The sequence below is a fragment of the Mastacembelus armatus genome, chromosome 10 (assembly GCF_900324485.2).
Source record: "Mastacembelus armatus chromosome 10, fMasArm1.2, whole genome shotgun sequence".
Lineage (NCBI taxonomy): Eukaryota > Metazoa > Chordata > Actinopteri > Synbranchiformes > Mastacembelidae > Mastacembelus > Mastacembelus armatus.
In genome coordinates, this window is record NC_046642.1 from 12,673,970 (window position 1) to 12,697,868 (window position 23,899).

At 41.0% G+C, this 23,899-nt stretch overlaps 2 protein-coding genes across 6 annotated transcripts in view; both read right to left on the reverse strand.

Moving 5' to 3' along the window:
* LOC113144193 (protocadherin gamma-C5-like) overlaps nt 1–23,899 on the reverse strand; it is a 261,353-nt gene that overhangs the window by 190,026 nt on the left and 47,428 nt on the right. Inside the window, exon 1 of one of the 5 annotated variants that reach the window (XM_026330052.1) lies at nt 11,062–13,515. The exons of the other annotated variants lie outside the window; for them this stretch is intronic. Coding sequence (XP_026185837.1) covers nt 11,062–13,452 — 2,391 coding nt within the window. The 5' untranslated portion in view covers nt 13,453–13,515. Of the gene's footprint in view, nt 1–11,061; nt 13,516–23,899 lie in introns of those variants that run through there. 5 annotated transcript variants of the gene reach the window in all.
* LOC113144697 (protocadherin beta-16-like) lies at nt 15,450–22,741 on the reverse strand. The gene is made up of 4 exons (XM_026330922.1): nt 20,353–22,741; nt 16,597–18,346; nt 16,275–16,533; nt 15,450–15,467 (listed from the first exon to the last, which is right to left on the reverse strand). Exons 1-4 carry the CDS (start codon nt 22,739–22,741, stop codon nt 15,450–15,452), a joined length of 4,416 nt encoding a protein of 1,471 aa, XP_026186707.1.

Here is a 23,899-nt window from a genome sequence, read left to right on the forward strand (position 1 = left end):
CTTCAAAGTTGGTTGTAGCCTATAATTGTATCTGCTTGTGATTCTGAATTTAATAAAACTTAAATAATAACATTTGCAACAATAAGTAATCACAATCAGTCCCATGTAGGAAACCAGTTATTACAAATTCGCCTCTATAGGTTTTTAGCTCAAGGCATTAGATGAGCAGAGTTTTTAATCAACGTTCCTTATGGTCTGGCAAAATATGTAAAACTGAACAGTTGAACTGACACTTGGGCACAGAAAAATTCACATGTACTATGTTCCTACAATTACCTACAACCACCCTGTACACATTTGGACTTTATAATAAAATCACACCACATCTAAATCACATTTACACACATTTGTTGTACTGAAGACATCTGCTGGAACCTAATGCAGTTCACATATCTCCCCATAGAAGTGGCAAGCTTTTATTCCACCACACATCAGTAGGACCACTTGATTTTTGTTTCTAATTTTTTTTTTTTTTTAAAGTTGCACTCCTATCTTCACTGAAACTATACTGAAATAAAGATTTTGCTTCACTACAGGAAATACTATTTAAAGGTATGAACTAAATGGATGTCTGTAGGCTGTTTGCTGGCATTGCCAAATTTGTAAAAAGATCCATAAGAAAACAGGGCTGTCTTTGCACCCACTCGGCCTGATATCATATATTAAACATGTTGACAAAACTTTTGTTTTAGATCTGATAGGAAAAGTAGAAGACATTTAAGTTTACACACTATTTCAATTCTGATTTAGAAACAACTTCTGTTAAGACAGAGGTCTGCAAACAATAAACAAACAACTTTATGCAAAAATAAAGCCAGAAAACCTGGTGACAGCGATGACAAAATACATTTAATATTTATATACCATCTCTAGGCTCCAGCAGATCCCCATGACCCTGGTTAAGGAATAAGCAGGTATAGAAAAATGGATGGATGGATACCATTTCTATACAAGTAAAAACAAAGAACTAATATTTAAGTATTATGATGATTTATAGCGACTGCAATTATTTGCTCTTACTACACCACATATAGCGAAGAGAAAATAAGAACCTGGCTACACTTTACAGTATTTTTTTTTTTTTTTTTTTTGTCGTGAGATACAACAAGAAATCATAGAACAGAAATAACACATGGTCTGAAGGTGAATACTGCCTCAAGATCACTCTGGTCATAATATAATAAATGGCATTTAAAGAATATGTGTAATTCCCCCATAGGATCAGATGATATCAAACATCACACAAGAGCCACATTTATGAGAATCTACATTTAAAACACAAACACCTGCTTCATTTGATCAAACAAGCTTAAACATGAGAAAAAGGTAACACAAATGTATATAAACAAGAGGGAATGCTACTAATGTAAAACCCACATTCTTCAGATGGTGTTTTCCAACTGTATTGTGAAAACTACACAACAAAAGCAACTCCAAGTAGATTTTCAGTCCAACAACTCAAGAATAAATGAGACCATGGAAAGACATAGTCCTGTTCTACAGAGACAGAGTTACGACTACCAGAAAAAAAATAAAAGCAAAGTTATTTATAGTTATCATATATAGGCTACCTATGTTTATGTAGTCAGGAAGAACATCCACAACCATCAATGCAAAATTAGTTGCCTTAATTCCACCAACATTAAAAGAGCCACAGTGAATTATCAACCATAAAAAGGTTTCCAGCTCACACTGAAGCTTCCACATGTGCCACAAACGATAATCTGCTACAAAAATTACTCAGAGAATATTACACAAAGACCCTACATGAATAGAGTATTAATTTGATGAGTGGAGCAGTATCCTACTGAGAGGCAGAAGAGCATCATATAGGATTCTCTTCTTTCGTTGAATGTCCTGTAAACACCAGAAACATTCTCAAATGTAATGTGGTGTTAATTCTTTCACTACTGACGGTCATGGCACCTCATGAGAGTTTGCTTTGATATTTGTTTTTCAATTCAAGTGAAATTCATAGTGCTAAATCACAATAAAAAATAATCTCAAGCCACTTTAAACAATGTTATGGAAAGTGTGTTATGGCTGGAAAACTGTGCATTGTGAATGAACACAGCAAAACTAGGTTGAACAATGAACCTATGGTGATGAAAAGGAAGTGTATTTCAGAATTCCTTAAGATAGTTGGTAACAAATGTGTAGACAGATCGACTCGAAGCACAAATTTCAAACTCAAAATGAAATATGAATGACTTTCCAGTAAAATTGAAATACTAATCATGATTTAACCAACTGGTGACCTGTCCAGGGTGTACACCTGCCTTTCACCCAAAAGAGGCTCCAGCAGATCTTTGTGACCCTGGTTAGGAAAAAGCAGGTATAGATAATGGATGGGTGGATAATTAAACCAAGAAAATGAAAATTAAGGAAGGCTAAGACATTCATGAAAAGGATAGCTGTTTAAAATTGGTCAAGGTAGTGGATATTTTCAAACCACTATGGGCATAACACACCTACATTTAAGAAACCTTGGTGGGATGCTAAATCCAAGCCTGAAAATTTTGCAGGTAACGTGTATTAAAAAGATTTTTATGAATATGTGATACCACATAGGTTGTTCATACCTGTGTGGACCCCTCCAATTCACCAAACACTTCAGCAAAGTCTGATGGGCTTTTCCTCAGAGTCTGGTCAGCAGGCAGTGTGTTGTCATTGTAAGACGTCACGAACTTAAAGTCACTGGTTCGAGAGCCTGTTGTCAGGTATGCGTCATAATTGTACGTGCTGCGTAAAGTCCCAGTGCCGTCAACATCTGCGTAATTAGGAGGGAGGTAAGCGCTGGGGATGGCGACTGCTCCGTCAAACAACAGTCTGGGCTTTCTCCTGCGACAAAACCTCACACCCAGGATGATGATGATGAAGGTCAGAAAAAAGGTGGACACACACACCAGCGCGATGATCAGGTAAGACGTCAGTTTGGAGTTCTTCTCATCATAAGACATGTCCTTCAGTTCTGGCACCTCAGCCAAGTTATCAGAAATAAGTAAATACATGGAACAGGTGGCAGACAGAGAGGGCTGCCCGTTATCTTTCACTGCCACAATAAGGTTCTGTTTCATGCTGTCAGATTCAGAAATGTCCCGCTGGGTCCTGATCTCTCCGCTGTGGACACCAATAGTGAAAAGTCCCGGATCAGTCGATTTCACTATATGATAGGACAGCCAGGCGTTCTGTCCGGAGTCCGCGTCCACCGCTATCACTTTGGACACCAGAGAGCCTCCGTGTGCGGCTTTGGGCACCAGCTCGGTCATGAAGGAGTTGCCCTCCGGGGCGGGGTACAGGATCTGAGGACAGTTGTCGTTCACATCCGATATGAACACACTCACGGTCACGTTGCTGCTGAGCGGAGGAGAACCGTTGTCTCTGGCCATCACCTGGACTTTAAAGCTCCTCAGCTGCTCATAATCAAACGACCTCACAGCGTGGATCACCCCCGTGTCTCCGTTAACAGACACATAGGAGGACACCGGGGCACCGTTCACCTCACCAGCTAACAGAGAATAAACCACTGTACCGTTCTGTCTCCAGTCGGGGTCTCGAGCAGTAACGGAACATAAACTGGAGCCAGCTTTGTTATTTTCACTCACATATGCGCTGTACGACTGTTCCTCAAACACAGGTGGGTTGTCGTTGATGTCAGCTACAGATAACTGGACACTTTTAGAGGAGGACAGAGGTGGAGAGCCCTCGTCAGTGGCAGTGATTGTAATGTTGTAATCAGACACTAGTTCACGGTCCAGTTGTCCTGTGCTCACCACAGAATAATAGTTTTTAATAGAAGGAACTAACTTAAAAGGAACATTTTGCTGAATGGAGCAGCGGACCTGTCCGTTTTTCTCAGAGTCTCTGTCCTGCACGTTAATGATGCCCACCTCTGTACCAGGTGGAGAGTCTTCTGGTATGGGATTTGTCATCGATTTCAAATTAACAACAGGGGCGTTGTCATTCGCATCAGTGACTGATATTATTACTTTAGCGTAAGATGACAGCCCTAATCCATCTTTTGCTTTAACGCGTATTTCAAATGATTTAGTAGCTTCATAATCAACAGTGCCAATTACTCGTATCTCACCTACTTCACGGTCAATATTAAAAACTTTCTTCACATCCTCTGAAACATGTCCAAATTCATATGTCACATCTCCATTTATTCCCTCGTCTGCATCAGTCGCGCTCACTGTGACCACCACAGTATCTACAGGAGAGTTTTCAGGCAGACTGGCTTTATAAACCGCCTGGCTAAACACTGGGGCGTTATCATTAGCATCCAGCACAGTGACGTGTATGACTACAGTACCTGATCTCTGAGGAGACCCACCATCCAGAGCTGTAAGGACCAAATTAATGTCCTCCTGTTTTTCACGATCAAGCTCTTTATCAAGAACAAGCTCTACTGTGTTTCTATTAGCCTCCAAAATAAAATGATCGTTCTTTTTAAGGCTGTACTGCTGAACTGAATTCTGTCCTACATCCGCATCGTGCGCCTCCTCTATCACAAAACGTGCTCCCTTGACTGCTGATTCTTGAATTTCTATATTTATCAAATCTTCTTTAAACTGTGGTGAATTATCATTAATATCTTGAATGTGCAGACTGATCCGATGGAGTTCCAGAGGGTTCTCCAGCACAAGCTCATGTTTCAGGATGCACGAAGCCTTTTCACCACAAAGCTCCTCTCGGTCAATCCTGTCGGCAACAACCATCTCTCCGTTATTCAGGTTTATGTCACAGTAACGTCTGTCAGTCCCATCGGTGTCAATGCGCGCTCTTCTGTTAGACAGCGCTCCGGATTTCAGCCCGAGATCTTTGGCTACATTTCCAATAACCGATCCTCGTTTCATCTCCTCTGGGAAGGAATAGCTCAAGTCTCCGTAGGTGACATGAACAGCAAAAAGGAGGAAATAGAATTTGTACGCCAGAAATGCATTCATTGTTGAACCAATCATCAAGGATGAGTTCCCACGACGCTGAAGAATCAATGGAAAAAACTAAATGTAACCATTTAACACGAAGAACAGCAGCAAACCAGCGTGATTCTGTCTATGTGTGGACTGGTCTATGGACGGAAAATAATGTGTGCTCACAAAAGACAGTGGAATTAAATCATTTTAAGGTTGGTGTAGAGCGACACCGTGAGTTAAGTCCAACAATAACAACGAATGAAAAAATCCAAATAATCACCTTCAAAGTTGGTTGTAGCCTATAATTGTATCTGCTTGTGATTCTGAATTTAATAAAACTTAAATAATAACATTTGCAACAATAAGTAATCACAATCAGTCCCATGTAGGAAACCAGTTATAACAAATTCGCCTCTATAGGTTTTTAGCTCAAGGCATTAGATGAGCAGAGTTTTTAATCAACGTTCCTTATGGTCTGGCAAAATGTTTAAAACTGATCAGTTGAACTGACACTTGGGCACAGAAAAATTCACATGTACTATGTTCCTACAATTACCTACAACCACCCTGTACACATTTGGACTTTATAATAAAATCACACCACATCTAAATCACATTTACACACATTTGTTGTACTGAAGACATCTGCTGGAACCTAATGCAGTTCACATATCTCCCCATAGAAGTGGCAAGCTTTTATTCCACCACACATCAGTAGGACCACTTGATTTTTGTTTCTAATCTTTTTTTTTTAAAGTTGCACTCCTATCTTCACTGAAACTATACTGAAATAAAGACTTTGCTTGACTACAGGAAATACTATTTAAAGGTATGAACTAAATGGATGTCTGTAGGCTGTTTGCTGGCATTGCCAAATTTGTAAAAAGATCCATAAGAAAACAGGGCTGTCTTTGCACCCACTCGGCCTGATATCATATATTAAACATGTTGACAAAACTTTTGTTTTAGATCTGATAGGAAAAGTAGAAGACATTTAAGTTTACACACTATTTCAATTCTGATTAGAAACAACTTCTGTTAAGACAGAGGTCTGCAAACAATAAACAAACAACTTTATGCAAAAATAAAGCCAGAAAACCTGGCGACAGCGATGACAAAATACATTTAATATTTATATACCATCTCTAGGCTCCAGCAGATCCCCATGACCCTGGTTAAGGAATAAGCAGGTATAGAAAAATGGATGGATGGATACCATTTCTATACAAGTAAAAACAAAGAACTAATATTTAAGTATTATGATGATTTATAGCGACTGCAATTATTTGCTCTTACTACACCACATATAGCGAAGAGAAAATAAGAACCTGGCTACACTTTACAGTATTTTTTTTTTTTTTTTTTTGTCGTGAGATACAACAAGAAATCACAGAACAGAAATAACACATGGTCTGAAGGTGAATACTGCCTCAAGATCACTCTGGTCATAATATAATAAATGGCATTTAAAGAATATGTGTAATTCCCCCATAGGATCAGATGATATCAAACATCACACAAGAGCCACATTTATGAGAATCTACATTTAAAACACAAACACCTGCTTCATTTGATCAAACAAGCTTAAACATGAGAAAAAGGTAACACAAATGTATATAAACAAGAGGGAATGCTACTAATGTAAAACCCACATTCTTCAGATGGTGTTTTCCAACTGTATTGTGAAAACTACACAACAAAAGCAACTCCAAGTAGATTTTCAGTCCAACAACTCAAGAATAAATGAGACCATGGAAAGACATAGTCCTGTTCTACAGAGACAGAGTTACGACTACCAGAAAAAAAATAAAAGCAAAGTTATTTATAGTTATCATATATAGGCTACCTATGTTTATGTAGTCAGGAAGAACATCCACAACCATCAATGCAAAATTAGTTGCCTTAATTCCACCAACATTAAAAGAGCCACAGTGAATTATCAACCATAAAAAGGTTTCCAGCTCACACTGAAGCTTCCACATGTGCCACAAACGATAATCTGCTACAAAAATTACTCAGAGAATATTACACAAAGACCCTACATGAATAGAGTATTAATTTGATGAGTGGAGCAGTATCCTACTGAGAGGCAGAAGAGCATCATATAGGATTCTCTTCTTTCGTTGAATGTCCTGTAAACACCAGAAACATTCTCAAATGTAATGTGGTGTTAATTCTTTCACTACTGACGGTCATGGCACCTCATGAGAGTTTGCTTTGATATTTGTTTTTCAATTCAAGTGAAATTCATAGTGCTAAATCACAATAAAAAATAATCTCAAGCCACTTTAAACAATGTTATGGAAAGTGTGTTATGGCTGGAAAACTGTGCACTGTGAATGAACACAGCAAAACTAGGTTGAACAATGAACCTATGGTGATGAAAAGGAAGTGTATTTCAGAATTCCTTAAGATAGTTGGTAACAAATGTGTAGACAGATCGACTCGAAGCACAAATTTCAAACTCAAAATGAAATATGAATGACTTTCCAGTAAAATTGAAATACTAATCATGATTTAACCAACTGGTGACCTGTCCAGGGTGTACACCTGCCTTTCACCCAAAAGAGGCTCCAGCAGATCTTTGTGACCCTGGTTAGGAAAAAGCAGGTATAGATAATGGATGGGTGGATAATTAAACCAAGAAAATGAAAATTAAGGAAGGCTAAGACATTCATGAAAAGGATAGCTGTTTAAAATTGGTCAAGGTAGTGGATATTTTCAAACCACTATGGGCATAACACACCTACATTTAAGAAACCTTGGTGGGATGCTAAATCCAAGCCTGAAAATTTTGCAGGTAACGTGTATTAAAAAGATTTTTATGAATATGTGATACCACATAGGTTGTTCATACCTGTGTGGACCCCTCCAATTCACCAAACACTTCAGCAAAGTCTGATGGGCTTTTCCTCAGAGTCTGGTCAGCAGGCAGTGTGTTGTCATTGTAAGACGTCACGAACTTAAAGTCACTGGTTCGAGAGCCTGTTGTCAGGTATGCGTCATAATTGTACGTGCTGCGTAACGTTCCTGTGCTGTCAACATCTGCGTAATTAGGAGGGAGGTAAGCGCTGGGGATGGCGACTGCTCCGTCAAACAACAGTCTGGGCTTTCTCCTGCGACAAAACCTCACACCCAGGATGATGATGATAAAGGTCAGAAAAAAGGTGGACACACACACCAGCGCGATGATCAGGTAAGACGTCAGTTTGGAGTTCTTCTCATCATAAGACATGTCCTTCAGTTCTGGCACCTCAGCCAAGTTATCAGAAATAAGTAAATACATGGAACAGGTGGCAGACAGAGAGGGCTGCCCGTTATCTTTCACTGCCACAATAAGGTTCTGTTTCATGCTGTCAGATTCAGAAATGTCCCGCTGGGTCCTGATCTCTCCGCTGTGGACACCAATAGTGAAAAGTCCAGGATCAGTCGATTTCACTATATGATAGGACAGCCAGGCGTTCTGTCCGGAGTCCGAGTCCACCGCTATCACTTTGGACACCAGAGAGCCTCCGTGTGCGGCTTTGGGCACCAGCTCGGTCATGAAGGAGTTGCCCTCCGGGGCGGGGTACAGGATCTGAGGACAGTTGTCGTTCACATCCGATATGAACACACTCACGGTCACGTTGCTGCTGAGCGGAGGAGAACCGTTGTCTCTGGCCATCACCTGGACTTTAAAGCTCCTCAGCTGTTCATAATCAAACGACCTCACAGCGTGGATCACCCCCGTGTCTCCGTTAACAGACACATAGGAGGACACCGGGGCACCGTTCACCTCACCAGCTAACAGAGAATACACCACTGTACCGTTCTGTCTCCAGTCGGGGTCTCGAGCAGTAACGGAACATAAACTGGAGCCAGCTTTGTTATTTTCACTCACATATGCGCTGTACGACTGTTCCTCAAACACAGGTGGGTTGTCGTTGATGTCAGCTACAGATAACTGGACACTTTTAGAGGAGGACAGAGGTGGAGAGCCCTTGTCAGTGGCAGTGATTGTAATGTTGTAATCAGACACTAGTTCACGGTCCAGTTGTCCTGTGCTCACCACAGAATAATAGTTTTTAATAGAAGGAACTAACTTAAAAGGGACATTCTGCTGAATGGAGCAGCGGACCTGTTTGTTTTCACCAGAGTCTCTGTCCTGCACGTTAATGATGCCCACCTCTGTACCAGGTGACACATTCTCAGGAACAGGATTAGACAGGGATTTCAGGTATATCACTGGGGCGTTGTCATTTATATCACTTACTTCAATTATTAAATTCGCATATGACGCCAACCCCAAACCATCTTTAGCACTGATCTGTATTTCATATGATGACGTTTTCTCAAAATCAATAGCACCTGCTACTCTAACCTCTCCTGTTTTTGGTTGTAAAGAAAACACGTTGTTATATTCACCAGAAACGTGGTTAAATCCATAAGTTATTTCACCGTTCACTCCCTCATCTGCATCAGTCGCACTCACTGTGATCACCAGTGTTTCCAGAGGAGAGTTTTCAGGCAGACTGGCTTTATAAACGGCCTGGCTAAACACTGGTGCGTTATCATTAGCATCCAGCACAGTGACGTGTATGACTACAGTACCTGATCTCTGAGGAGACCCACCATCAAATGCGGTAAGCAAAAGAACAATTTCGTTTTTATCCTCTCTGTCAAGTTCCTTGTCTAAAACTAATTCACAGTATTTTTGCCCGCCATCTTTTATTTGTACATTTAATTTGAAATGATCATTCTGCTGAAGGGAGTAGCCTTGAACAGCATTTTCTCCGATGTCTCCATCATGTGCTTCATCCAACAAAAACCGTGCACCTTTTATTGCCGATTCACGAATTTCAATTCTAAGTGAATCCTCTTTAAACTGCGGTGAATTGTCGTTAATATCTTGGACGCGGATACTAATGCGGTGCAGTTCTAGTGGATTTTCCAGCACAAGCTCCTGTTTTAGGACACACGATGCCTTTTTCGCACAAAGCCCTTCTCTGTCAATCCTTTCTTGAACAACCAAATTTCCGGTGTTGAGATTAACGCTGCAGTACTGAATGGTGTTATCCTCAGTATCGATACGGGCCTTGCGAGCAGACAGTTGGCCCGGATCCAGACCCAGATCTTTAGCGATATTTCCAATTACATATCCACGTTTCCTCTCCTCCGGGATAGAGTAGCTCACGTCGCCAAAAACTGGGTGGAGGACAAGAAAAACAAAACCAAGGCCATAATGCAGCGCAAATCTTCTTCGTCCCATAATTAGCACAACGAACACTGATATCCCAAAACGCAATACAACTATGAAAAAGAAAGCCCAGACTTAATAGAACATCCAACAATCCTTACAATTTACTCATATTCCCAAACGGGTTGAGTCGAATGCTGCACAACACTGAAACCAGGCTTTAAATTTGTCGACATAGATGGGTGGGGAGGAAACGCACAATCTCGTTTATTAGTGCACACTGACACCTTGAGTACTCGTTGAGCTATAACACTGATCTGTGATTTTCATAAAACAGGTAGAAACATGAATATTTACAGACTGTGCTGTTTATCCTAAAAGAGATGTAAGCTAACTATATTTTAACAACGTAGAACATATTTTATTATATATAATGAAAAGGCACACAAAATACAGAATGTGGTTAATAATACACGTGATACGTACGACAGAAAAAATAGAGGATATATTTCTAAAAATGAAGCTAGAGAAAAATCTGTTTTCAGAACCATGGACAGCTAAACAAGAGGCGTCATTGCAAAAGGTTTTGTCCCGACGACAGAACCTACAAGAACAGATAAGATAACATACAAACCGATGTAAGTTGAGAGGGGACAAAAATCTCCAAAAATATGATTCCACGAGCAGTTCAGCACTATGTAGAAAGCTGCAATTTGGTAATCATGCTTTGAGTGACTCACAACTACTATAGTCATAAGATAAGATCACATCCGTTTTAAAAACTATGCAACCATTAGCCCGAATCATAAACTCAAAACCTTAATACACGCAGAAAATCCAAAATTTAATGAAGCAAAAACAGAAGGAAACAATGTAAATTGAATAGCATAGCTGATGAAATAAAACTCATCAGTTCATTATAAACAAAGTTGTAAGCCTGGTGTACAGATATGGAATAGCGCCTACCTCAGGGGACTCAGCACAGTCTCCAAAGGCATCAACAAAGTCAGATGGGCTTTTTCTCAGAGTCTGGTCAGCAGGCAGCGTGTTGTCATTGTAAGATGTCACGAACTTAAAGTCACTGGTTCGAGAGCCTGTTGTCAGGTATGCGTCATAATTGTACGTGCTGCGTAAAGTTCCTGTGCCGTCAACATCTGCGTAATTAGGAGGGAGGTAAGCGCTGGGGATGGCGACTGCTCCGTCAAACAACAGTCTGGGCTTTCTCCTGCGACAAAACCTCACACCCAGGATGATGATGATGAAGGTCAGAAAAAAGGTGGACACACACACCAGCGCGATGATCAGGTAAGACGTCAGTTTGGAGTTCTTCTCATCATAAGACATGTCCTTCAGTTCTGGCACCTCAGCCAAGTTATCAGAAATAAGTAAATACATGGAACAGGTGGCAGACAGAGAGGGCTGCCCGTTATCTTTCACTGCCACAATAAGGTTCTGTTTCATGCTGTCAGATTCAGAAATGTCCCGCTGGGTCCTGATCTCTCCGCTGTGGACACCAATAGTGAAAAGTCCAGGATCAGTCGATTTCACTATATGATAGGACAGCCACGCGTTCTGTCCGGAGTCCGCGTCCACCGCTATCACTTTGGACACCAGAGAGCCTCCGTGTGCGGCTTTGGGCACCAGCTCGGTCATGAAGGAGTTGCCCTCCGGGGCGGGGTACAGGATCTGAGGACAGTTGTCGTTCACATCCGATATGAACACACTCACGGTCACGTTGCTGCTGAGCGGAGGAGAACCGTTGTCTCTGGCCATCACCTGGACTTTAAAGCTCCTCAGCTGTTCATAATCAAACGACCTCACAGCGTGGATCACCCCCGTGTCTCCGTTAACAGACACATAGGAGGACACCGGGGCACCGTTCACCTCACCAGCTAACAGAGAATAAACCACTGTACCGTTCTGTCTCCAGTCGGGGTCTCGAGCAGTAACGGAACATAAAGTGGAGCCAGCTTTGTTATTTTCACTCACATATGCGCTGTACGACTGTTCCTCAAACACAGGTGGGTTGTCGTTGATGTCAGCTACAGATAACTGGACACTTTTAGAGGAGGACAGAGGTGGAGAGCCCTCGTCAGTGGCAGTGATTGTAATGTTGTAATCAGACACTAGTTCACGGTCCAGTTGTCCTGTGCTCACCACAGAATAATAGTTTTTAATAGAAGGAACTAACTTAAAAGGGACATTTTGCTGAATGGAGCAGCGGACCTGTCCGTTTTTCTCAGAGTCTCTGTCCTGCACGTTAATGATGCCCACCTCTGTACCAGGTGACACATTCTCAGGAACAGGATTGGACAGGGATTTCAGGTGTATCACTGGGACGTTGTCATTTGTATCAGTTATTTCAATACTTAAAGTTGCATATGACACTAATCCTAAACCATCCTTTGCACTTATTTGCAGTTCGTATGATTGCATTTTTTCATAATCAATAACGCCAGCTACCCTCACCTCTCCGAGTTTAGTGTCTAATGTAAAGACTCTGTTATTATCGTCTGAAACATGATCAAATTCATAGGTAATTTCACTGTGTACACCTTCATCTGCATCAGTCGCACTCACTGTGATCACCAGTGTATCCAAAGGAGAGTTTTCAGGCAGACTGGCTTTATAAACGGCCTGGCTAAACACTGGTGCGTTATCATTAGCATCCAGCACAGTGACGTGTATGACTACAGTACCTGATCTCTGAGGAGACCCACCATCAAATGCGGTAAGCAAAAGAACAATTTCGTTTTTGTCCTCTCTGTCAAGTTCTTTGTCTAAAACTAGTTCGCAATATTTTCGACCACCTGCTTTCGTATTTACATTTAATCTGAAATGATCATTCTGCTGAAGGGAATAGCCTTGAACAGCATTTTCTCCGATGTCTCCATCATGTGCTTCACCGAGAAGGAACTGTTCACCCTTATGTGCCGATTCCTGAATTTCAATTCTAAGTGAATCCTCTTTAAACTGCGGTGAATTGTCGTTAATATCTTGGACGCGGATACTAATGCGGTGCAGTTCTAGTGGATTTTCCAGAACAAGTTCCTGTTTTAGGACACACGACGCCTTTTTCGCACAAAGCCCTTCTCTGTCAATCCTTTCTTGAACAACCAAATCTCCGGTGTTGAGATTAACGCTGCAGTACTGAATGGTGTTATCCTCAGTATCGATACGGGCCTTGCGAGCAGACAGTTGGCCCAGATCCAGACCCAGATCTTTAGCGATATTTCCAATTACAGATCCACGTTTCATCTCCTCCGGGATAGAGTAGCTCACGTCGCCAAAAACTGGGTGGAGGACAAGAAAAACAAAACCAAGGCCATAATGCAGCGCGAATCTTCTTCGTCCCATAATTAGCACAACGAACACTGATATCCCAAAACACAATACAACATATGAAAAACAAAGCCCAGACTTAATAGAACATCCAACAATCCTTACATTTCACTCATATTCCCAAACGGGTTGAGTCGAATGCTGCACAACACTGAAACCAGGCTTTAAATTTGTCGACATAGATGGGTGGGGAGGAAACGCACAATCTCGTTTATTAGTGCACACTGACACCTTGAGTACTCGTTGAGCTATAACACTGATCTGTGATTTTCATAAAACAGGTAGAAACATGAATATTTACAGACTGTGCTGTTTATCCTAAAATAGATTATTAGCTAATTAAATTTTAACAACGTTGAACATATTATTTCATTATATTTAAAGAAACACACACAAAATACAGAATGTGTTTTATAATGCACGTGATATGTACGAGAGAAAAAAATAGATTTATTTCTAAAAATGAAGCTAGAGAAAAATCTGTTTTCAGCACCATGGACAGCTAAACAAGAGGCGTCATTGCAAAAGGTTTTGTTCCAACGACAGAACCTACAAGAACAGACAACAAAAAGTAGAAAAACCCTAGTATTATGAAGTGAGGAAAGACTTTACAGTTTGGGAATGATGCACTGGAGCAAGTTTATGATAATGTTGGGGATGCAAGGTGAGAGAGAACAAAATCCTCCAAACAGATGGTTCCACGAGCTGTTCAGCAACATGTAAAAAAGCTGCAAATTATTGAAAATGCTTTCTGTCAAAGAGTCACTGTAACTACAGTCATAATCAGATGTAATATCATATTCGTTTTTTCAACTCTGCAGCCATCACGCCCTACATTCATAAAATCAAAATTTATTGTAATGTACTTTGTTTATATAACCCTTCTCAACAACTCTTAGGTGAGCGAAGTGTTTTGCAAAGGATCAAAACAGCACAAGAACAATTAAATGAGCATAAAAGTAAAAAATAAATTAAAAAAGGTAAATTAAAAAGATAAAAAGAATAACAGTGTCACCAAACTACTGGGTATTAAAAGCCATCTTGAATATATTAGTTTTAACTTTGGATTTGAAGAGGTTAAGGCCAGAAATCACACGCAAGTCAAGGGGGAAGATCATTCCAGAGCCTGGGGGCGGCAACTGAAAAGGTTCGGTCACCCCAGAGCTTATGACTTGACCTGGGCACATCCAGAAAAAGCTGATTGGATGACCTCAAAGCCCTGCCATGCGCACAAATGTTTAATCTCAGACAAATAAGATGGAGCAAGACCATTAAAGAGCTTTATAAATAAATATTAAAAGTTTAAAATTTATTCTAACACAAACTGGAAACCAGCGGAGTGTAAAGAGGATGGGCATAATGTGATCTCATCTGGTTGTGCCAGTTAAGATGGGCCACTGCATTTCGCACAAGTTGAAGGTGTCTAAGAGAAGCCTGAGAGACACAAACATATAGTGCATTGCAATAATCAAATCTGGAACTGATTAAAGCATGTATAGCTATCTCAAGGTCATGATGACTCAGAAAAGGTTTAGCTTTGGCCAACAGGCGCATTTGATAAAAATTCATCTTGACAACATTGTTGATCTGTTTGTCAAACTTCAAATTAACGTCAAAAAACACCCCCAGATTTCTGACAGTTGAACTGAATCTTGAGGACAAGGTGCCAAGGCCAGCTGTCACAGCATCCCCAAACACAATGCACACAGTTTATACTTCATTTATATTGAGGAAATGTTGGATTAACCGCTGTTTGCTATCATTAATACTGTAAGACCAAACAAGTTGTGAGACATTTCGTTCTGGGTTCAAAAGTAAATAAATTTGTATAACATTGGAAAGACATGTTGTGCCTAGCTATAATTGACCCAACTGGTAGCAAATATAACAAAAAAGAATACAACCAATAACAGAGCCTTGTGGGACCCCACAGTAGAGGGAAGCAATAGATGATGGCATGTCACAGATCACTGGAATGTATTTCTAATATATTTTTACAAAACCAACATTTTCTAAAACTTCAGCCAAAACTGCCAAAACAGAAACAGGACAAAAATTAGATAAAATCAAGGGGGCAAGATGAGGTTTTTTTTAAGAACGCCATACCACATCATGTTTAAAAGCATCTGGGACGAATCCAGAACTAAGGCAGGTGTTAATAAAAATCAAAAGGCCAGGCCACACAGTATGAAAAACGCTCTAAGATTCTAGCAGGAACAACATCCAGTGAGCAATTTGAGGCTTCAAAGACTTCATTAAATTGCCAAGGGAGGAAAGAGTAACCAACTCAAACAACTAAAACACAGCAGAATGAACAAAGACAACTGACAGGTCCATATTAAAAAAACCATCTGACAGAGTCCATTTTGTCAACAAAAAAAGCCAAGAAAATTCGCACAAGTGGTAATAGAGACATCAGTTACACCTGAAGAGCTAGGATTTACAAAGCATTAATTGTGTAAAATAACACTAGGAGAATGATTTCTGCTGGAAATGATATAGAGAGATACTGGAATATTGCTTCCCATAGTCCTTTGGTAATCAACCATAAAGTCCCTTAAATTTCTCTGAGACACATGTAATTTATCTTTTTTCCATATTCTTTCACAGTGCCTGCAACATTGACTGATGGCAGAAGTGGTGTCATTTAACAAGTGATTTGCTCTCAGTTTGACCGATTTCAGCAAAAATGGGGCAAGTAGACACAAAAATCTAATTTCACATGAAGAAATAAATTTGTATCAAACAAAATAAATTTAAAAGCATAGTTAATGAAATAAAACAACAGTTCATCATGAAGTGTTAAGCCTCGTGTATAGATTTGGAATGAGGCCTACCTCGGGGGACTCAGCACATTCTCCGAATGCATCAGCAAAGTCTGATGGGCTTTTCCTCAGAGTCTGGTCAGCAGGCAGCGTGTTGTCATTGTAAGATGTCACGAACTTAAAGTCACTGGTTCGAGAGCCTGTTGTCAGGTATGCGTCATAATTGTACGTGCTGCGTAAAGTTCCTGTGCCGTCAACATCTGCGTAATTAGGAGGGAGGTAAGCGCTGGGGATGGCGACTGCTCCGTCAAACAACAGTCTGGGCTTTCTCCTGCGACAAAACCTCACACCCAGGATGATGATGATGAAGGTCAGAAAAAAGGTGGACACACACACCAGCGCGATGATCAGGTAAGACGTCAGTTTGGAGTTCTTCTCATCATAAGACATGTCCTTCAGTTCTGGCACCTCAGCCAAGTTATCAGAAATAAGTAAATACATGGAACAGGTGGCAGACAGAGAGGGCTGCCCGTTATCTTTCACTGCCACAATAAGGTTCTGTTTCATGTTGTCAGATTCAGAAATGTCCCGCTGGGTCCTGATCTCTCCGCTGTGGACACCAATAGTGAAAAGTCCCGGATCATTCGATTTCACTATATGATAGGACAGCCAGGCGTTCTGTCCGGAGTCCGCGTCCACAGCTATCACTTTGGACACCAGAGAGCCTCCGTGTGCGGCTTTGGGCACCAGCTCGGTCATGAAGGAGTTGCCCTCCGGGGCGGGGTACAGGATCTGAGGACAGTTGTCGTTCACATCCGATATGAACACACTCACGGTCACGTTGCTGCTGAGCGGAGGAGAACCGTTGTCTCTGGCCATCACCTGGACTTTAAAGCTCCTCAGCTGTTCATAATCAAACGACCTCACAGCGTGGATCACCCCCGTGTCTCCGTTAACAGACACATAGGAGGACACCGGGGCACCGTTCACCTCACCAGCTAACAGAGAATAAACAACTGTACCGTTCTGTCTCCAGTCGGGGTCTCGAGCAGTAACGGAACATAAAGTGGAGCCAGCTTTGTTATTTTCACTCACATATGCGCTGTACGACTGTTCCTCAAACACAGGTGGGTTGTCGTTGATGTCAGCTACAGATAACTGGACACTTTTAGAGGAGGACAGAGGTGGAGAGCCCTCGTCAGTGGCAGTGATTGTAATGTTGTAATCAGACACTAGTTCACGGTCCAGTTGTCCTGTGCTCACCACAGAATAATAGTTTTTAATAGAAGGAACTAACTTAAAAGGGACATTCTGCTGAATGGAGCAGCGGACCTGTTTGTTTGTCTCAGAGTCTCTGTCCTGCACGTTAATGATGCCCACCTCTGTACCAGGTGACACATTCTCAGGTATGGGGTTTATAAGTGATTTTAGATATATTACTGGAGCGTTGTCATTCACATCAGTTATATCAATAATCACTTTTGCTTCTGAAGAGAGACCATAACCATCTTTGGCTTCAACAAATATTTCATATTTGGATCCCTCTTCATAATCTATGTCCCCTGTCACACTAATTTCTCCTGTTTTAGCATCTAATGAGAAAAGTCTCCGTGATTTATCAGGTAATCTGCTAAATTCATACGTAACCTCCCCATTAACACCTTCGTCTGCGTCTGTTGCACTGACTGTGATAACTGGGGTTTGCACTGGTGAGTTTTCAGGCAGACTGGTTTTATATACGGTCTCACTAAACACTGGGGCGTTATCATTAGCATCAAGTACAATGACGTGTATGACTACAGTCCCGGATCTCTGAGGAGACCCACCATCTACAGCCGTGAGCAATAATTTCATTTCCCGCTGCTCCTCTCGGTCTAACTCCTTATCCAAAACCAACTCACCATATTTACTGCCAGCACTTGTGGTCTGAATACTAAACACAAAGTGAGGATTTTGTTGCAGTGTATAGCTCTGAACTGAGTTTTTCCCTATGTCTGCATCGTGTGCTGCATTAATGCGATACCTAGCTCCTTTGACAGCGGACTCTCTAATTTCCAGCTTTACAACGTCCTTCGGGAAAACGGGAACATTGTCGTTTATGTCCTGCACCTGGAGCGACAACCGGTGCAACTCCAAGGGGTTTTCTAAAACCAAATCGAATTTAAGAACACACGACGGCTTTTCTCCGCAATGCTCCTCTCTGTCTATTCTTTCAGTAACAAATAAATCTCCGCTTCGAAGGTTAATCCCACAATACTGTCTGTCGTTTCCTTCCATGTCCACACGAGCTTTGCGCACAGAGAGTCTGCCCATCTCCAGTCCGAGATCTTTAGCGACATTTCCAATAACAGACCCGGGCTTCAGTTCCTCCTGTACGGAATAGCTCAGATCTCCGTGTGCGTGTTGTACCACAACAAAGAAAATCACAAAGCTACAGCTCTGAAAAACACGCAGCCTGCCCAACATCTTCAGACAGTGCTACACAACTCAAAACACGATAGTCTCAAGAATTAAAATCACAGTGTTCGAGCAATGTACCGTCCAAGTATCTGCCGTCTTTGTTGAGGCAATAGAGACTAGAAGGATGGTTGGTCTCAGTAATGGGTGCTGTGAAAAATAGGCTGAATATTAAAGACCTTAGCTGGTCTGTAGTGACACCGTGAGTTCAAAAGAAATACAGCACTTTATTCAGAAATCCTTTGACCACTAATATCCAAGCTGCTGGATATTCGAGTTATAAACTCTCTAAAAACAATGTCATTCATCCTAAATTCATGCTGTTTAAAACATTTCATTCTGATAAACACTAAGAAAACATTATCTAAATATCAACGTTCAACAGAGTTTAATTGCACACTGGCCCGTTTTTATTCCAGGCTCAACAGTGCATTTAATAATTGCTAATTTATTTGAATAAACTACATCGAGCATGACCACCATGTTTTATCATTGATCTTGTTGAGAAGTATTGAACTACAAAGCTTTATTGCGGAAAAGAGAAAATCTGTTTCTCTGACTGTTCAGACGCTCGATTCAAACAACTAAATATTTTAGAGAACGTTTGGTCATTGACTAATCCAGACATCGTGCACATAAAACGCAGGATATTCACCCAGTAATAATTTTTCTCAACTTGTATTCAGGCAAATCGTCAGACTTGTCTGGCAAGTGCAACATTCAGCCGGAGCACAAAGTTTTTAAGGATAAAACAACAACAAAAAAATACCGTCACTGTTTAATAAAAACAGTGATACTAAAAACACATAAGCAGTTTGCAACCTTCAGTTGGGCTGAAGTTGCCAATGTAAACCACATTATATGCGCACGAATGACCCCCGAACATTAAACTATACAGCTATACCAGTAAAACTTTACTGACAGGAAAAAGGGATATTTACACTAAAAATGAGAATCCATGGAAAATCCTGCTTTAACAAAGTCTAAATGTGGAAATATAAACAAACCTACTCGAAAACAAAATATTATAATTTATTATTTCAATAGAATAAATATAACAAGACAGATAGAACCATGTCCAGACAACGAAGATCAGCACCACGGACAGAGACACAAACAGCACACTGCAGATCACCCGCAGACACACACGAACATGTTACTCATGGTTAAATAGATACAGAGACAAGAATAATTCTAACTCATTATAGCGCAAACCTAACGCAAAGACTGATACCACAGTTAAAAAACGAGGCAAAGACCTTGGGGGAGGTGGATCAACAAACAGTAAACCATCAAAATCTGAACAATACAGGATATGAAAGACACAGAAAGAGAATAGGCAAAATTCTGTCATTCTTAAACGGACAAAACGAAAAAAGTCGCCACGTATGGGGCGATTATGCGCAATGCGAAAAGAGAAGTTTTTAAGTAAATGATCAAACTATCTGAAACAAACAAAAAACTAAGATCAATAAATCAGGTTTTATCTGCGACAGGAAATGCTAAAGGAAAATCTACAGCATGTAAGTAAAATTGTGCTGACGCAATAAGACTTTAGTGACTTTTAATATGAAACAACTTCAAAGATACTTATTGAATATAATTGAAAAATCATATAAACTTAAAGGACACGTGCATTCCTTAAAATTAGGAGCATTACTGGGGCAATAAGCAGGAATGAAAAATACAAAACCTGTTCCTACCTCAGGAGAATTATCACAATCACCAAACACTTCAGCGAAATCAGATGGGCTTTTCCTTAGAGTCTGGTCAGCAGGCAGTGTGTGGTCATTGTAAGAAGTCACGAACTTAAAGTCACTGGTTCGAGAACCTGTTGTCAGGTATGCGTCATAATTGTACGTGCTGCGTAAAGTTCCTGTGCCGTCAACATCTGCGTAATTAGGAGGGAGGTAAGCGCTGGGGATGGCGACTGCTCCGTCAAACAACAGTCTGGGCTTTCTCCTGCGACAAAACCTCACACCCAGGATGATGATGATGAAGGTCAGAAAAAAGGTGGACACACACACCAGCGCGATGATCAGGTAAGACGTCAGTTTGGAGTTCTTCTCATCATAAGACATGTCCTTCAGTTCTGGCACCTCAGCCAAGTTATCAGAAATAAGTAAATACATGGAACAGGTGGCAGACAGAGAGGGCTGCCCGTTATCTTTCACTGCCACAATAAGGTTCTGTTTCATGCTGTCAGATTCAGAAATGTCCCGCTGGGTCCTGATCTCTCCGCTGTGGACACCAATAGTGAAAAGTCCCGGATCAGTCGATTTCACTATATGATAGGACAGCCAGGCGTTCTGTCCGGAGTCCGAGTCCACCGCTATCACTTTGGACACCAGAGAGCCTCCCTGTGCGGCTTTGGGCACCAGCTCGGTCATGAAGGAGTTGCCCTCCGGGGCGGGGTACAGGATCTGAGGACAGTTGTCGTTCACATCCGATATGAACACACTCACGGTCACGTTGCTGCTGAGCGGAGGAGAACCGTTGTCTCTGGCCATCACCTGGACTTTAAAGCTCCTCAGCTGTTCATAATCAAACGACCTCACAGCGTGGATCACCCCCGTGTCTCCGTTCACAGACACATAGGAGGACACCGGGGCACCGTTCACCTCACCAGCTAACAGAGAATAAACAACTGTACCGTTCTGTCTCCAGTCGGGGTCTCGAGCAGTAACGGAACATAAAGTGGAGCCAGCTTTGTTATTTTCACTCACATATGCGCTGTAGGACTGTTCCTCAAACACAGGTGGGTTGTCGTTGATGTCAGCTACAGATAACTGGACACTTTTAGAGGAGGACAGAGGTGGAGAGCCCTCGTCAGTGGCAGTGATTGTAATGTTGTAATCAGACACTAGTTCACGGTCCAGTTGTCCTGTGCTCACCACAGAATAATAGTTTTTAATAGAAGGAACTAACTTAAAAGGGACATTTTGCTGAATGGAGCAGCGGACCTGTTTGTTTGTCTCAGAGTCTCTGTCCTGCACGTTAATGATGCCCACCTCTGTACCAGGTGACACATTCTCAGGTATGGGGTTTGTGAGTGATTTTAGATATATTACTGGAGCGTTGTCATTCACATCAGTAACATCTATGACGACTTTGGCATAAGAGGTTAACCCCAAACCATCTTTTGCTGTGACACGTAATTCAAATGATGACGTTGCTTCAAAATCAACCAGGTTCTTTAATCTTATATCGCCTGTCTTATGATCTATTGTAAACATGGACTTCACATCTTCTGAAATGTGGCCGAAATCATATGTAACGTCTCCATTTATTCCTTCATCTGCATCAATGGCACTTACTGTCAGTACGACTGTATCTACAGGAGAATTTTCAGGCAGACTGGCTTTATAAGCTGCCTGGCTAAACACTGGGACATTGTCATTAGCATCCAGTACAGTGACGTGAATAACCACAGTGCCAGACATTTGAGGAGAACCTCCATCAAGCGCTGTAAGAATCACATTCATTTCTTTTAAGTTTTCTCGGTCCAGTTCTTTGTCAAGCACAAGTTCCACAGAATTATCACCAACGCCCAGAATAAAATATTCATTTTTTTGCAGGTTGTACGTCTGAACTGAATATTTGCCTATATCCGCATCATGTGCTTCTTCTATTGGAAAACGAGCCCCTTTCGCCGCGGATTCCCAAATATCTATATGGATCAATTCTTTATTAAATTGCGGGGAGTTGTCATTTATATCCTGGACATGTAGAGTAATTCGGTGCAGTTCTAATGGATTCTCCAAAGTAAGTTCTTGTTTTAAAACGCAGGATGCTTTGTCTCCACACAGGGCCTCCCTGTCAATCCTTTCGGCAACAATCAGATCTCCGTTTAGTAGGTTTATGTCACAATAACGTTTGTCCCGTCCATCTGGATCAATGCGGGCCTTTCGGGCGGATAGTCTGCTTGTTTCAAAACCCAAGTCTTTGGCGAGATTTCCGATCACGGATCCGCGTCTCGTCTCCTCCGGAAAAGAATAGCTTATATCTCCACTGGCAAAATTCAAAGAACTGAGCAGTAAAGCAACGACAAAGCTTTTAAATGCAAATCCAATGAAAGCCATTACGGCGCCAATAAGACACGGTGAACGTTTCCCAGTCAGCGTACAGCTATACAACCAAAAGATAAGGATTTTAAACAGAATCGACACAATCCAGCACTACGTCTGTGCCTGTCTCGACGATCAACTGCAGCACCTTGAGTCACATTACTCGTCCACAATAGTGGGTGGATATTGACACACAGTGTACTGTTGGTGCATAGCGACATCGTCTGTCTCTTTTAGAACTCGCACACTGTTCATTTAGGGGGCAGTCAGTCCAAGCCTTGAACTTACGAAACCAAAAATCCACGCAGAGCACATTTCTTTAGGAATTTGCTTATGCTGCAAATTCTCTTCAGAGATGCTGAAAGCATCCAACACAAAAGGTAGCTCTAAAACATCAGCATGTCTGAAAATGTACTGTCATACCTTAAAACATGTGGCTAGCATATTTCATGTCTACATTTTATTGCTAAAAGTTTCATGAAATGATGCAACAGCTATCAATAAATGTTAGTCACACGTATGTCCACAGTCAGCAAAATTGCACTCTTACAACACTAGTAGATAACCAAGTCACATTTTTAATTATAATTTTGTCTAACAAGAAACGATGGCTAACTGTCAATTCATTACTGTGTAAAGAGAAAAAACTTGAGGAAAAAAGGACATGTTAATAACGGCAAGTAAAAGGGGGGGATGTGTCATTTGATTACAACAGCTTAAACTTATTGATCAATGCCATTAACCTCCAGAAAAAGCAACTGAGTATTGAGAAAATCAAAGACAACACTAGCAATGAGCTAGATTAAAACTGCTAAATAGAAATGATTATGGAAACAAATTCATGTTAATAAAACGCCACAATATCTAAAATATGTGAGGCATAATAATGTAAATATGAGAATGGCATAATATAAATGATTAGTGATTTATTATGAGAAAACCTGTTCAAATCTGAAGCCAATATTGATACTGTAGAAGTAGTAAAAGTACAACATAAATGACAGGTGACCAAACAGATATTTGAAGGTTGATAAATTGTGATTTAAAAAGTCAGAAGTTTTTCCATGAGTACACAATTAAATTATACACCTTAGTAGTCTTACCCTACAATTACTCACACCGAGAAAAAAATAACAGCCAAAGTAAGGGGATTCCTCTAAATGTCTATACTCA